The sequence below is a fragment of the Garra rufa genome, chromosome 5 (assembly GCF_049309525.1).
Source record: "Garra rufa chromosome 5, GarRuf1.0, whole genome shotgun sequence".
In the NCBI taxonomy this organism is placed as follows: domain Eukaryota; kingdom Metazoa; phylum Chordata; class Actinopteri; order Cypriniformes; family Cyprinidae; genus Garra; species Garra rufa.
The window spans coordinates 32778754-32794713 of NC_133365.1; the positions used below are offsets into that span (position 1 = coordinate 32778754).

The 15960-nt window shown below is 35.7% G+C and overlaps 2 protein-coding genes across 2 annotated transcripts; one reads left to right on the forward strand and one right to left on the reverse strand.

The window, feature by feature from the left end:
• Window positions 1-3909: 3909 nt before the first annotated feature.
• On the reverse strand, window positions 3910-6463 carry zmat5 (zinc finger, matrin-type 5). Its single transcript, XM_073841165.1, has 5 exons — window positions 6192-6463; window positions 6045-6107; window positions 5861-5941; window positions 5576-5687; window positions 3910-5101 (listed from the first exon to the last, which is right to left on the reverse strand). The coding sequence occupies exons 1-5, from the start codon at window positions 6316-6318 to the stop codon at window positions 4960-4962; spliced, it is 525 nt and encodes a 174-aa protein (XP_073697266.1). The 5' UTR covers window positions 6319-6463; the 3' UTR covers window positions 3910-4959.
• Window positions 6464-8285: 1822 nt separating this feature from the next.
• Window positions 8286-14204, forward strand: arpc5lb (actin related protein 2/3 complex, subunit 5-like, b). The gene is made up of 4 exons (XM_073840401.1): window positions 8286-8655; window positions 13092-13164; window positions 13244-13420; window positions 13532-14204. Exons 1-4 carry the CDS (start codon window positions 8516-8518, stop codon window positions 13592-13594), a joined length of 453 nt encoding a protein of 150 aa, XP_073696502.1. The 5' UTR covers window positions 8286-8515; the 3' UTR covers window positions 13595-14204.
• Window positions 14205-15960: the final 1756 nt, after the last annotated feature.

Genomic DNA, 15960 nt, shown 5'->3' on the forward strand with positions numbered 1-15960 from the left:
ATAAGACCTTTCATCACCAAGCCTGCAAATGTAATGCATCCCAGTCAAGTGTAACATTCATCAGTGCAGACAAGAGGAATTCACCAAGGCCATGCAAGCTAACAGCACAAAACATCCCCGCGACAAGCAATCAGGACTAAATTGAAAACGCTTCCCTCATCTGAATTTCAATCGAAACTAGGGATGCTCATATTGACCGTTTAACCGTTAACCGTCAGTAAGAATTTTAACCGATTATTACTATCAGTTAAACGGTTAAAAAAAATAAAAAAAATAATAATAATTATTATTATTAAATAAATATAAATATAAATATATATATATATATATATATATATATATATAGATTGCTGCATGGTGAAAGAAAAAATAATGTAAAAGTGCGGCTGTCCAGACATATTTCGTTGAGTAAGCACCTGCTTTACCTTCTCTTAGTTTGTGTATCTTGTGTAAGTAGCCTATGCAACATGATGGCAATGGCGATATTGGGTTATCAGAGAGTGAATCCATGAATAAATGTATTCAAATTCTGAATTAATTATAGTCTAAAAAGTGCGCGCTCCCCTTACAATCACTGGAAAGCTGTCACTCATACATTACTGTAGTTAACGTTAATCGCAATCTCACAAAGTTAATAAAAAGTAATAAAATAACCTTTACACTGTACAATGAATCTCTTATTTACATCATGTCTACACTTTCTTTGTTTTAATGAGAGAGTTCGTGGAGGTATAGAATTCAGCAGAACTGAAACCGGCACTTTGAGTGGTGAGAGGATCGTAACATAGCCGCCTCTGATTGGCCATTGCTATAATGTAATCAACAGTAATGTCTGTGATTGGCTATTGAACGCGGTGAAAACACGTTTCTCCACATATGACTAGTGGATGAAAAGACCCGAACCGCAAATTGAAAGGATTTTTGTGAAGTGTTTTTGTCACGGATCTAAGCGTTAACAGACAGCGTCCCAGTCTATCCGTACAGCATGTCCACATGTTAAAAACTGAGGTATAAGCTGGCCTGCTATATGTTTTTATGTCCGACGAGAAGAACAAGACCGGTACCTTTCTTCAAAGCGCATAGAAAGATTCAGTGTGTTTTAGTTTTGTCATCTTAATTAGGTAGTTTTTATACATATTTAGTGTAGGCCTATTTATATTATTCTTTGTTTTTCATTCTGATTTTCTCTGTTCTCAGAAGCGCTGTTCATGCGTGATAATTTGAGTATATGAATGCAGTTTTTGTTGTTGCTCTGTATGCTGCTGTTTGAACGTTAAAATAAAATATTTGCTTGTATTTTTATGTATCATCACAGATACTCGTGCATTCTATTTTTATTTTAAACGAATTTATTATTCTAATTTTATCAGTTAACGGTTAATGATCGGATAACGAGCAGCGGTTGTCGGTCAGGAAAATTAACCGAAATGAGCATCCCTAATCGAAACCACTGACAAACAAGGCAGACAAAAACAAGAACTCTCTCCATAGTCTAACATTTAGCTTAGAAACAGGGTCAGCTTCTAGATTGATTGCTTTTATTTGCTGTCTAAGTATAAAGTATAGTTTTTAAAATATATTTTAAACTTCTTATTCTAACATAAATCGCCAAATGAACTAAAACTACAAGCACAATATGGCTTAATGCCTTCATCAAGTCTGTTTTTGCTGTGCATTTCAAAATGAAGTATGCATTCGTTGAGGCAATCAGCTCGTGATCCGGTGTTTTCTGCGCCTCAGAACGGCTCAGTTTACAGTGAATCAAGTGAACTTGTTTCACTAGATTTGTAGAGAGATGCGTTTTTGTAAGCAAGTTCTCACCGAAGCTGGAGTTTTCAGTCAAAATAAAAGCTCTACTGCAGTTTCCATCAAAATAAAAGAGCAGTATAATTTGCTGACAGCTAGCGGTTTAAATGGGTAACATTACTGCAGTCCAAATTCAAAATATCTCTTTCAAGTGTAGAAATTAGGAAAGAAGTATTGTAATTTCTAACTATAGTGTAAAGCAAAAATAATATACCTATGAAATATTCATTTTCATTTATTTTATAAATCAATTGTTTTACAATATATGGCTATTACTTTCATAGGAATAACAATAATATAAAAATGTTGTTATTATTAATATTATTATTATATTCTAATTTGTTTGGGTTCCTAATACAATAGTGTGAATGTACAGTTGTGGCCAAAAGTTTTGAGAATGACACACATATTAGTTTTCACTGCTTTTCTAAACTGCTTTTAGATCTTTGTTTCAGTTGTTTCTGTGATGTACTGAAATATAATTACAGGCACTTCATACGTTTCAAAGGCTTTTATCGACAATTACATGACATTTATGCAAAGAGTCAGTATTTGCAGTGTTGGCCCTTCTTTTTCAGGACCTCTGCAATTCGACTGGGCATGCTCTCAATCAACTTCTGGGCCAAATCCTGACTGATAGCAACCCATTCTTTCATAATCACTTCTTGGAGTTTGTCAGAATTAGTGGGTTTTTGGTTGTCCACCCGCCTCTTGAGGATTGACCACAAGTTCTCAATGGGATTAAGATCTGGGGAGTTTCCAGGCCATGGACCCAAAATTTCAACGTTTTGGTCCCCGAGCCACTTAGTTATCACTTTTGCCTTATGGCACGGTGCTCCATCGTGCTGGAAAATGCATTCGCAAAACTGTTGTTGGATTGTTGGAAGAAGTTGCTGTTGGAGGGTGTTTTGGTACCATTCTTTATTCATGGCTGTGTTTTTGGGCAAAATTGTGAGTGAGCCCACTCCCTTGGATGAGAAACAACCCCACACATGAATGGTCTCAGGATGCTCTACTGTTGGCATGACACAGGACTGATGGTAGCGCTCACATTTTCTTCTCCGGACAAGCCTTTTTCCAGATGCCCCAAACAATCAGAAAGAGGCTTCATCTGAGTATATGACTTTGCCTCAGTCCTCAGCAGTCCATTCGCCAAAATTTTGCAGATGATCAATCTGTCCCTGATGTTTTTTTTTTTGGAGAGAAGTGGCTTCTTTGCTGCCCTTCTTGACACCAGGCCATCTTCCAAAAGTCTTGGCCTCACTGTGCGTGCAGATGCGCTCACACCTGCCTGCTGCCATTCCTGAGCAAGCTCTGCACTGGTGGCACTCCAATCCCGCAGCTGAATCCTCTTTAGGAGACGATCCTGGCGCTTGCTGGACTTTCTTGGACGCCCTTAACAAGAATTGAACCTCTTTCCTTGAAGTTCTTGATGATCCTATAAATTGTTGATTTAGGTGCAATCTTAGTAGCCACAATATCCTTTATGCAACGCAATGATGGCTGCACGCGATTCTTTTCAGGTCACCATGGTTAACAATGGAAGAACATTTCAGAAGATTTCAAGCATCACCCTCCTTTTCACATGTCAAGTCTGCCATTCTAACCGAATCAGCCTGACATAATGATCTCCAAGCCTTGTGCTCGTCAACATTCTCACCTGAGTTAACAGGACGATTACTGAAATGATCTCAGCAGGTCCTTTAATAACAGCAATGAAATTCAGTGGAAAGTTTTTTTTTCAGGATTAAGTTAATTTTCATGGCAAAGAAGGACTATGCAATTCATCTGATCACTCTTCATAACATTCTGGAGTATATGCAAATTGCTATTAGAAAAACTTAAGCAGCAACTTTTCCAATTTCCAATATTTATGTAATTCTCAAAACTTTTGGCCACAACTCTGTACTTTTGACTGAGACAGTATACCACAACTAAAAAGAGCCCTTTTTTTCAGTCAATTCACTTACTTTTTTCTGACTTAAGTTTTCTTAGTTAAGAACATGGGTTGAAGCTCTTAATTTTGAACTCTCAAAGTGCATTATATAAAAGAATTTAACTTTAAAATGTACTAAATTTTCAAATTTTCACTCACACAAAGTATAAGTCCACATTATGAAATTTATTGCACTGGATTTCTATGAACTGTCTGCAATATCAACTTGTTTTTTCATACAAAACATGATTTTTAAGCCATACACGTTTGCATTTTCTTTTACCAAACACCTCGACTTGTATTGCATTACAATTTGATGCAAATATGCACATTGTTCTCCCTTTATGAAACATTTGCCGAAAAAGGGAAATTAGCTGAAAATGTAAACTCACCCTCAGGCCATTCAAGATATAGATGAGAACATTACATGGACCAAACTAAATTATCCTCATCCTGGACAGCCTGAGGGTGAGTAAACGTTCAGCAAATGGAATAGTAAACTATTCCTTAAAATAATCGCATTAAAATACTTTGTAATGATAATGCACTACCAGTCAAAAGATTTTGAAGAGTAAGACTTTTAATGTTTTTTAAGAAGACTCTTCTGCTCACCAAGCCTGCACTTATTTGATCCGAAGTACAGCAAAAACAGTACATTTTTTAAAATATGTTTACCATTTAAAATAAATGGTTTCTATTTAAATATATTTTAAAATGTAATTTATTCCTGTAATTAAAGCTACATTTTAAGCATAGTTTCACATGGGCCTTCAGAAATCATTTTAATATGCTGATTTTCTGCTCAAGAAATATTTATTATTATTATTATCATCAATATTTAAAACAGTTGAGTACTTTTTTTAGGATTCTCTGATGAAAATATTATTACAAAATAAATATAGATACAAATCAGAATATTAGAATGATTCTGAAGGATCATATAACTGGAGTAATGATGCTAAAAATTCAGCATTGAAATCACAGGAATAAATTACATTTTAAAACACATTCAAATAGAAAAGTTATTTTTAAATGGTAAAAATAAGTTTTTGCTGCACTATGGATCAATAAAATGCAGGCTTGGTGAGCAGAAGAGACTTGTTTTAAAACATTAAAAATTTTATTGTTCAAAAACTTTTGCCTGGTAGTGTAGGTAGCAGCATGGTCTTGAAAAAAAAAAGAATAATTCAAAAATACTTTTAGTAGTAGGCTACATTTCAACCCCATTCGTTGTGTAGTTTCACTCTCCAACCACCAGTTGGTGGGGGATGAAGAGATGGAGGAAGATCTGGAATAGACAGCAAATATGGAGGTATCTCAATGTTTTCAGCACATTCTTCCTCTTCCATCTTTAAAACTCTGAAAATACAAGGAGTAACAGGTCACTGCTGAGCTCAAGAGCATATGTGTGTTTTCTCTACCACTGGAGCCTATATGCAGGTAATTATGCAAATGACACAGCTGTAAGCTGCAGGCATCTCATTTTAATGTGCGTCAGGGTGACCTCTAAAACAAGACTTCTCATGCATTTTGAATGCTCTTGCACCTAAGCAGCTGGAATTCTTCATCCATTAGGTTAAGCAACATGTTCAATCATAATATGAAATGGGTTGTTTTGTCTCTGCAGTTGGTATAATACTAAACCCCAAACAACAGGTAACATAAGCATCGTTACTTACGGTAGAATGTGAATTGTGAGTTCAATGTGAGTAAGATAAGCGATCATTTGCCAACATTAAAGTAAAAATAACCCATCTAAGTGAATGAAAAACTTATTGGAAACATTCCAGCTTTTGCAAATCATCATTCTGTGCAGTATCCCGCATTAAGTACCTTCCTGATGTCAACGCAGCCAGTTTCTTCTCTCTTCTGGAGAGCCATTCATCAATGCTGCGCTTAGCGGATGATCCATCTTGGTCAGGGTCTTCCTTCTGCCGCTTTTCATCTGACAGGAAATTGCCAAAATGTGCTCAGTTTAACAAACTGTGAAAATTTCCATGTGTATGCCAACAGCTGTCAGCATTAGGATTTGCTTTCTAAGTAAACTATGACTTAAAGATCAATGATACATCTAAACGACATAAGAAGCAGCAGCTGCTCAATGCTGTAGCACCTCACCATCAATCTTTTGCTCCAGCATCTTCATATGTCTCTCAGACATGTGTGAAAAACGACAGCTTGTTCCAAATACACATTGTCCTGAAAGATAATAAGAGGAAGCAAACTTATCAGATTCATAATAGAAGAGAAATTACATTAAACAAGAAAAACAGCGTGCGGCTTCCTGTGTCATATTTCTCACCTGTCTGGAGAAACTTTCTGCAGGGCTCCTTTGTCCGCTCTTCATTCAAAAGTGTGGCAGCGTCTGTTAATAGAAATTAAAAACGTGATTTATCTCAATGGAATTGTTTAACAGCTTGCTACTGCTTTGTTAATTAAATTTGAGTACCTCTGAAGTTGTCAAACCAGGCTTTTTTCGCCCGGTGATGCTGGACGCCGTTTAGGTGCTTCTTTCTGTTGTGCATGTTGTCTTGAAAACTGCGGTCACAGTAGTCGCAATAGTATCTTTTCCCCATTGCTCTCTGTGTAGCAAACTCTACAAACCAGACTTAACTGAAAACCGTTGATTAACTAAAAATACATATACCAATATGACTTCTAGACCCCGGGTTCGATTAAAGACATGTTCCTGCTGTGAGCAGTTCAATATGGCGGAAACAACACACCGGCTGCGCAGACTCAGAATTAAGTGACGTATGTCACCCTCTAGTGATCAAACGCCACCTTACAACACGTTTACGTTTGAGACTGAAATGTATTTTGAGTGTTGATTTTAACTGCACTACCAGTCAAGTTTGTAGCAATAAGATTTTTAATGTTTTTTAAAGAAGTCTCTTTTGCTCACCAAGCCTGCATTTATTGGATCCAAAGTACAGCAAAAACAGTAAACATTTTAAATATTTTTAATATTTAAAAATAACTGTTTTCTATTTGAATATATTTTAAATTGTTATTTATTCCTGTGATTTTTAGCTGTATTTTTAGCATCATTACTCCAGTCACATGATCCTTCAGAAATCATTCTAATATGCTGATTTGCTGCTCAAAAAACATTTATAATTATGCTGAAAACAGCCAACTAGATTTTTTCTTTGTTGAATAGAAAGTTCAGGAGAACAGCATTTATCTGAAATAGAAAATTTTGTATCATAAAAATGTCTTTATCATCACTTTTGATCAATTTAAAGCAGCATTGCTAAATAATAGTATTAATTTCTATAATTTCTTTACAAAAGAAAAAATTATACTCCAAGCTTTTGAATGGTATAGTGTATGTTACAAAAGCTTTTTATTTCAAATAAATGCTGATCTTTGGATCTTTCTATTAATCAAAGAATCCTGTAAAAAATGTACTCAACTGTTTTAAATATTGATAATAATAATACTAGTAAATGTTTCTTAAGCAAAAAATCAGCCTATATGATTTCTGAAGGATCATGTGTGACACTGAAGACTGGAGTAATGATGCTGAAAATTTAGCTTTGCTCACAGGAATAAATAACATTTTAAAATACATTCAAATAGAAAGCAGTTAAATAGGAAAAATATTTGACAATATATTACTGCTTTTGCTTTATTCTGGGTCAAATAAATGCAGGCTTAGTGAGCAGAAGAGACTTTAAAAAAAAAATGTCATAATACACATAAAACTACCATATTTGATTAATATAATATTTTAATTAATTCAAACAATTGCTCTGTCTGTGTCAGTCACAATTGTGTCCAGTGGGAAACCACGCAGACCCATATTTTTTAGTTACCCAGTTATACAATTTTGGAATTTTAAGTAATGTTTCATTAAATTAAAGAAAAAAAAAGTCAAAAGTTTTGTTTGTTTACTAACTAAAAGAAACTTCCAAAATAAACAAATAAAATAATTCTTATGGAAAAGGAAGATGAAATAGAGCCATTTGCTTTACTAAAATGGATAGTTCACCCCAAAATAATAAATAAATAAATTATGTCAATAATTCTCACCCTCATGTCGTTTTCAACCTTTAAGACCTTTGTTAATCTTCGGAACACAAATTAAGATATTTTTAATGAAATCCAAGAGCTTTCTGACCCTGCATAGACAGCAATGCAACTGACACGTTCAAGGTTTAGAAAAGTAGTAAGAACATCATTAATAGTCCATCTGCCATCAGTGGTTCAACCGTAGTGTTAAGAAGCTACGAGAATACTTTCTGTGTGCATAGAAAACAAAAATGACTACTTATTCAATTTCCTCTTTTTCCGTGTCATTTTTTGACGTTTGTTTACAAGAGTACCACGACGCATCAGATACAAACTGATAAAATTCAGTTTCACTGTATATATATAAAAAAGAAAGAAAGTAAACAATGTCTTTGGTTTTGATTTTAGCTACCGGTATATTCGTAAGTATTGACAGAATTCCGTGTGAACAGTCCCTTTAACTGTAAAATCCTTTCATACACTCCCACTCAGCAGGTGGCAGTACTACTCAAGCTTTGCTATCACACCTTTCGTATTAAATATGCGGCTGTGTATCGGTACACTGAAACAGCTCATGTGCTGGTGTGAGTCGGTATAACACACTGAACGCAGCCCACTTTGACTAATCAACTCGTCCATCTTTGGATGCGCTTCAATGTGGTGTTCCTGACGCCGACTATAACCAGAGACTGAAATCTCCCATCGGAGCACGGGAACTGTTACAGCACACGGGACCGCTGAGTGACACTGGCCCCGATGGCCAAGAACACGCTGTCTTCGCGCTTCAGAAAGCTGGACATTGATGAATTTGACGAGAATAAATTCGTGGACGATCACGACGAGGCTGCCGACCAGCAAGGACCTGATGCGGTGGAAGTCGACAACCTTATCAGGCAATATCCTTTAATGTGAGCTCAACTTTAGTAGGGATTGAGACATGAACGTGAGCCCGGGTGACATGAGCGCGCCTCTGTACAGTGCTCGGGCACGATGACGTGATGATTGTGCGGCTTTGTTTACAGATTTTAACAGCGTGTTGTTTTGAGTTCATTTAAGCTGCAGCGGTGCTTTGGTATAGGTTTTAAGTTGATATAAATATATTACTGTTTCCACAAAGATATTAACTGTTTTCAACGCTGATATTGGTAAGAAATGTTTCTAGAGTATAAAAATTGAGTATAGTTTAATTCCAAATGTTGCACAGTTTAAAAAAGTTACTGAAACAAAGTGCGTTTATTCTTGCTTACAACTGTAAATGCTGAAATTGCTTAATAATACCCAAGAGAACGTCACAATCAATAGTTTTTAGACCAAGGCAGCTGTGAGGGGAATATGTAGGAGTACTTTGAAATGTAAAATTACATCAGGTGAATGAATAAGTTACTTATTCAAAGTGAGACTGTTTTCCTTCTGGTCACAAATGTGACTTTTATGATTCCTTTGATCATATTTTTATGAGAGTGAGCGATCATAATATCTCACAGATCGAATTATGCCATCTTAAATGCTTTTTATGTAGCTTTAAGACAGAAATGATCTTTTAGAGAGGTGAACTGGAATTAAACAGCTTGGATCATGTGACTTTTTACAACTGCCATGTAAAAATGAAATCAAAACAGGTTGTGCTTTCATTTACAGTTGACAACTGTGGGTGAAATAGTGTATCAGAAATAGTTTTTAGACCATTGAGATTCTAAATACATTTTGATCACAGATGTGACCACTGGGTTTAAAAGGGTTCATTTGCATTCGACACCTGATGGGGTTAAAATAGAAATGTCAGATGTGTAAATGCTTGTTGTTTTAGCAGCTTGTGCTTTTAGAAGAATTGAAACATTTCTCTTTATTTGAAGTGACACTTTGCTTTTATTTTATATAATATGTGTCTTAAGTAGCACGGGTATAGCCAAAATACATTGTATGGGTCAAAATGATTGATTTTCCTTTTATGCCAAAAATCATTAGGATATTAAGTAAAGATCATGTTCCATGAAGATATTTTTACTTCCATAAATATATCAAAACTTAATTTTCCATTACATTTATTAAGCTTTCAGATCTCAGTTTTGAATAATTGACCCTGGTTTTGTGGTCCAGGGTCACATATAATGTACTCTTTCTTTTTCTCAAGAGCATTTTGCTGTCTTGCTGAGAACAAGAGCAGTCTGACATTTGCGATACATCACTCTGTCACAGTTTTCTAATTAGGTTTGACTCATAATAGGCATTCGAAGCAAACAGTCATCCACATTGTCTCAGCATAATAAACCTGTTAAGGTGGTTGCGAATCCACACGCTATCGTCACGTTAGCATTTTCGTTTCCTTGTACTGTATAGGCTGAGTTGCACAATGGTATGATTGTCTCTGTAATATTTCTATTTGTTTATGATCTCCATGGTGCTAGTAATGCTCACAGGTGAAATATGCCTAAACGTACACTCCTTTAGTTTTTGGATGATGAGTTGTTGCCAATGACGTGATCATTCTGCTGTTATTACTCGTTCTGCATTGTGTAACAGGTTGGGATTTGGCCCTGGCAGGATGTGAAATAAAATATTTGACTTTGAATTCTAAGGCCAGTCACCTCAGGACTTTCCACCCCTATTGTGCCCGGAGACCTCTGATTTGCATCGGGTTTCCTCTTCCTCTCTGCTCTACCGTGGTACCTGGTTTAGTAGGTTCCTGCTGATAGTATCTGTTGAAGCAGCTGAAGCCAGTGAGGCCAAATCATTTTTGCACTCTCACATAGGAGATTCACTGTTCCAGTGTTTCTCGCTTAGCCTCAAACCTGTAATAAGCACTCTTTAACCTTCTTTATGGACAGTAGTGTATATTTTATCCTTTAATGTGAGACACTCAGGCTAGATGTGCAGCTTTTGAGGGTGATGGTCTGTCCAGCTGTGGTAGGCATCAGCGTTTGACTTGTTTAGCAGCACTTCTGTGCAGTGGAGCAGAATGCAAAGAGCTTGATCTTGCTGAACCGCAATGTGTTATTATAGAGCACTGAGCTGCACTTTGAAAAACAAGAGGTCCCACAGGAGCCTTACTTGGTCCCTGTTGAGTTCGTTGATGTTTTGAATGAATCCCTGGCAGTACCTGCTTTTACCACATTTGTGATTCGTGAACTTTTTTATGTTTTTTTTAATGTAATATAATTAATGTCTGTGGTGGCAATGCTACATTTTCAGCTGCCATTTCAGTTTTTTTAGTGTCCCATGATCCTTCAGAAATCATTTTCAATATGTTGATTTAGTGCTCAAGAAACATTTCTTATTTGTATAAATTTTGAACTGTTAAACAGCTGTTTTCTACTAGCTGAACTGCTTAATATTTTTGTGGAAAGTGATATATTTTGTCATGATTCTTTAATGAATAAAAAGTACAGTACAAAGAACAGCATTTATTTGAAATAGAAACCTTTTGTAACATTATAAATGTCTTTACTGTCACTTTACTGTCAAATGTCTTTACTGTTACTTTAGACAAACTCAAAGGGATAGTTCACCCAAAAATGAAAATTCTGTCACTAATTCCTCACCCTTATGTTGTTTCAAACCTGTAAGACCTTTGTTCTCCTTTGGAAGGCAAATTAAGATATTTTTGATTAGGGCTGGACGATAAATCGAACGATATTGTGAGGCGCGTTTAGTCAATGAAGCCGGTACTTTGATTAGTAGTAAATCTCCATCACGTGCGTTTAGCTGGAGCGGCAATTAATACACAGAGGCGTAAATCTCTGACAAGCTATGCCAAATCGCGCTCAAAATCGCATTCGATTCGCATTCGATTTTGAGCGTGATTTGGCGTAGCTTGTCAGAGATTTACGTCTCTGTGTATTAATTGCCGCTCCAGCGGAACCTGAGCGGAACACACGTGATGGAGATTTACTACTAATCAAAGCATCGGCTTCATTGACTAAACGCGCCTCACAATATCGTTCGATTTATCGTCCAGCCCTATTTTTGATTAAATCCGAGAGCTTTCTGACCCTCCAGAGATGGCAATAGTACTACCGCGTTCAAGGCCCAGAAAGGTAGTAGGGGCACCGATAAAATAAATGTCAAAATGCGACATCAGTGGTTCAACCATAATGTTATGAAACTAAAAAACTTTTTGTTCACAAAGAAAAAAAAACAATTGAACAATTCTCAAATACAACACTTCAACTCTTGTGAATGAACTTTGAAGAGAGGAAATTGTTGAATAAAGTCGCTTTCTTTGTGCACCTACGTTTTCTCATAGCTTCGTAACATTACGGTTGAACAACTGATGTCAAGTTTTGACTATTTTATCAATGTTTTAACCTTTCTGGGCATTGAACTTGGTAGTTGTGTTGCTGTCTATTCAGGGTCAGAAAGCTCTGATTTCATCAAAAATATCTTAATTTGTGTTCCAAAGACGAACGAGGTCTTACAGTTTGGATCAACAAGGTTGAGTAATCACTGACAGAATTTTCATTTTTGTGTGAACTATCCCTTTATTGTGTCCTAAAACAAAACAACAAAAAAAACAAGAAAGAAAATAATTTCTTTAAAAAAAATCTTGACATGTATATTGATGTATGTGTGGGCAAGTGCTCTGTATAAATTCCCCAGAATAGAAATATCATTGGACCTTTTTTAATGCTCATTTATAGTCCTTTGAGACTATTTTGGGACGAGTTTATCATCAAGCAGTAATGTAAATGTAACAGTATCTCTGACAACTCTGTTTAAATCATATGGACATTCAACTTGTAAAATCTTTAATCCTTTATACTGCAACTCAAATTGAGAAGTCCATATTGCAGTGCTTTTAAAAAAGACAAATTCATTGTTGGATACGCTATCCCAAACTTAAGTGGAACGTCCTCGGCACAGCATGAGAAAAGGACATCTGGGGACAAGAAGTTCGAATTTTTCTGGAACACTAGGACGCTGAAGATGAGCAACTTGAGACTTGGGAGTTTTCTCTGTTTTGCTTCTATGTTGAGGCCTTCTATTTTTAATATTGAGGTCACAGCGTCTAAAATTTGAATACTTCGATTAAAAGTTGATATTAATGTCTCATCTAATTCAAAAACTGAAATGAATCTAGTTGGGATAGCCATGGCTCTCTGTCTCTCATTGAGCGCATGTGACAGTTGCAGTGGCAGGCAGCTGCAGCGTACCAAACAATCAATCTGAATGTTTGGACAATCGTCTGAAAGATTCACTTGTTTTGAGAAATGGGCTTAAGTGTGTGTGTATATGTTTGAGACAACTTTATCTGAAGAACTTCTATTGTCAGTTCATGCAAAGTTCCTTTTCAGTTCAGAGCTATTGATGTCTTCCTTAACCAGCTTTAATGCACAGGGGAGATGATGGCAGCCTTTCATATTGCTCTTAGGAATCCTCCAATCAACAGCAAGAACCCAGCAATAAAGGTACAGACCGTTTTAACAAGAACTTCTCAGAATAAAGCATGAAGCATGATTGCATCTTTCCTGTCTTTCATTCTCTCAGGAAAGAGCTCTGGTTGTGGTATTGAAGGTTTTGACATCATTTAGGAGCAGCGACATAGAGCCCGCTGTTAAATCTCTCGACAAGAATGGAGTCGATCTTCTCATGAAGTATGTCTACAAAGGCTTTGAGAGACCCACAGACAATAGCAGTGCCATATTACTGCAGTGGCATGAAAAGGTAAACCCTTGCTATAAAGAATATGTGAAGTGCCATTTTGTTTTAGAAAAACAATGAAATAATACTCATTTTTTATGGAACATAAAAGGATTTCTTTCTCTTTTATAACAGGCATTTGCCATTGGAGGACTAGGCTCTATTGTTCGTGTTTTGACAGCCAGGAAGACTGTATGACTACCTGACTGAATCTAGAAACAGGGACGCTAAGAGATGCAGAGGATACGAGGCAGGTTCGCCTGTTGCTTAAAGGAAAGAAGAAAAGACCGTCGTTTTGAATGCTACTGTCTTGATGAGGAAAAAAACTATGAACTGTAAACGACAGAGAAACAATTTGCTTGTGTAAAAGTGAAGTAATGTTCATATGCCAGTATATCATAAATTATTCTATGATATACTGGCATCAAAAAGATTTAAATCCAAAATGGGTTTGAGTGGGGGAAAAATGTACTGTGGCAGATAAAACAATCCCGGTGTATGTGCTAAGAGTAACATGGTGAATATAGGATACTGCATATTTAAGAGCAGGTGAGTGAGAGCCGCAAAAGTGACATAGTATATACGGTTGGTACTGGATTTGAGGTGTTTTCTGTGCTAAAAAAAAAAAAAAAAAGTTAGATTTAATCAATGTTTTATTTTCTTATTTTATTTCACATCTTTGGTCCCATGCTCTTTTGTTTTGTTTTTGTGCAGAGATTTAATAATGGAACCAGTGATGTACACCAAAGGGGTAGAGTGGGGATCATTGTAAAGTGCCTGCTACAATAAAGTAAATGGATCTCCTTTATGTCGTCATTTGTGTTTGATTTACTTTTAATGCAGTATTCATGTGGAGTATGACCATGTATTTAACCTGACTGGCCCTGTGATGAAATGGTAATACTGTACCACAGTCATGCCTACCCCGTTTGACAGCTCTATCGGTGACCTTCAGAAGCAGGAAGGGCAGGGTAATTAAGATAATACATATCAGGAAATGAAGATAAAGGGTCTTTATAGTATTCTGAAGGATGTGCTACTGATAACTTCTATCATGCCAAGACCGGTTCCTCTGGGATGCCATTGAAGGAAGAGAGACCGGGAGCTATAAATATAGCGCATATAAAAATGTCAGATGTTTTTCACTGAATCTAATATTTGTGTTTGTACTCCTGGGTATTTGAGTATGTGAGGAGTTTTGCAATTCAGACTTAATAAGGGATGCACGGATGTTAAAAAATCTGGCTGATAAATGTGTCCCTGGACCACAAAACCAGTCGTAAGTAGCACAAGTGTATTTGTAGCAATAGCCAGCAATACATTGTATGGGTCAAAATGATCAATTTCCTACCATAAATATATCAAAAGTTTATATTTTATTAGTAACATGCATTGCTTAGAACTTAATTTGGACAATTTTAAAAGTGATTTTCTCAATATTTTTTTGCACTCTCAGATTCCAGATGTTCAAATAGTTGTATCTTGGCCAAATATTGTCATCCTAACAAACCATACATCAGTGGAAAGCTGAGCAGTTTTCAGATTATGTATAAATCTCTATTTCAAAAAAATGACCATTATGACTATTTAACTGTGGTCCAAGATCACACATGGTCTATTATATAAAGTTCATCAAAATACAAAAAAACAGAAATCAATGGTTCAAATGCTTCTAGCATTACAACCAGAGCTGGTTACATGTAATCTGCATTACGTAACCAGATTTCAAAAAATAAAATAAAAAACTTGTAATTAGATCAATTACATTTTCAAAATACTCATAATCAGACTACAGTTACTTTTTTGTTGATTACATGATTATATATTATTCACACAATAGCATTTTAAAATAAAATAGGATTGCATTTGCATGTTCATAACATAATGTTTAATGCGCTTCATATTGTTACAACATTTACAATTACAACAAATGGCATATATTTTCTTACTCTTGTCCTATTTAAAATTACTGTGATAAACAAGTTAGGTCAAAAGTAATAAAAAGTAGTCTGATTACATTACCTAAAATGTGTAATGTAATAGATTACATTTCTGACTACAATTTGTGTCATGTAATTTGGAATCAGTAACGGATTACAATATAAAAAAGTAATCTACTCAGCTCTAATTGCAAAACTATATAGGATTTTGGATTTAAAAATAAATATTAATTCTGAAATTTGATTTAAAAAATAGCATTTAAAGGGATAGTTCACCCAGAAATGAAAATTCTGTCATTAAAGGAGTAGTTCACTTTCAGAACAAAAAATGTACAGATAATGTCACCCCCTTGTCATCCAAGAGGTTCATGTCTTTCTTTCTTCAGTCGTAAGGAAATTATGTTTTTTGAGGAAAACATTTCAGGATTTCTCTTCATATAATGGACTTCTATGGTGCCCCCGAGTTTGAACTTCCAAAATGCAGCTTCAAATGGCTCTAAATGATCACAGCCGAGGAAAGAAGGGTCTTATCTAGCAAAACGATCTGTTATTTTCTAAAAAAAAAAATGACAGTTTATATACCTTTAAACTTAACATGCTCATTTTGTCTAGCTCTGTGTGTAC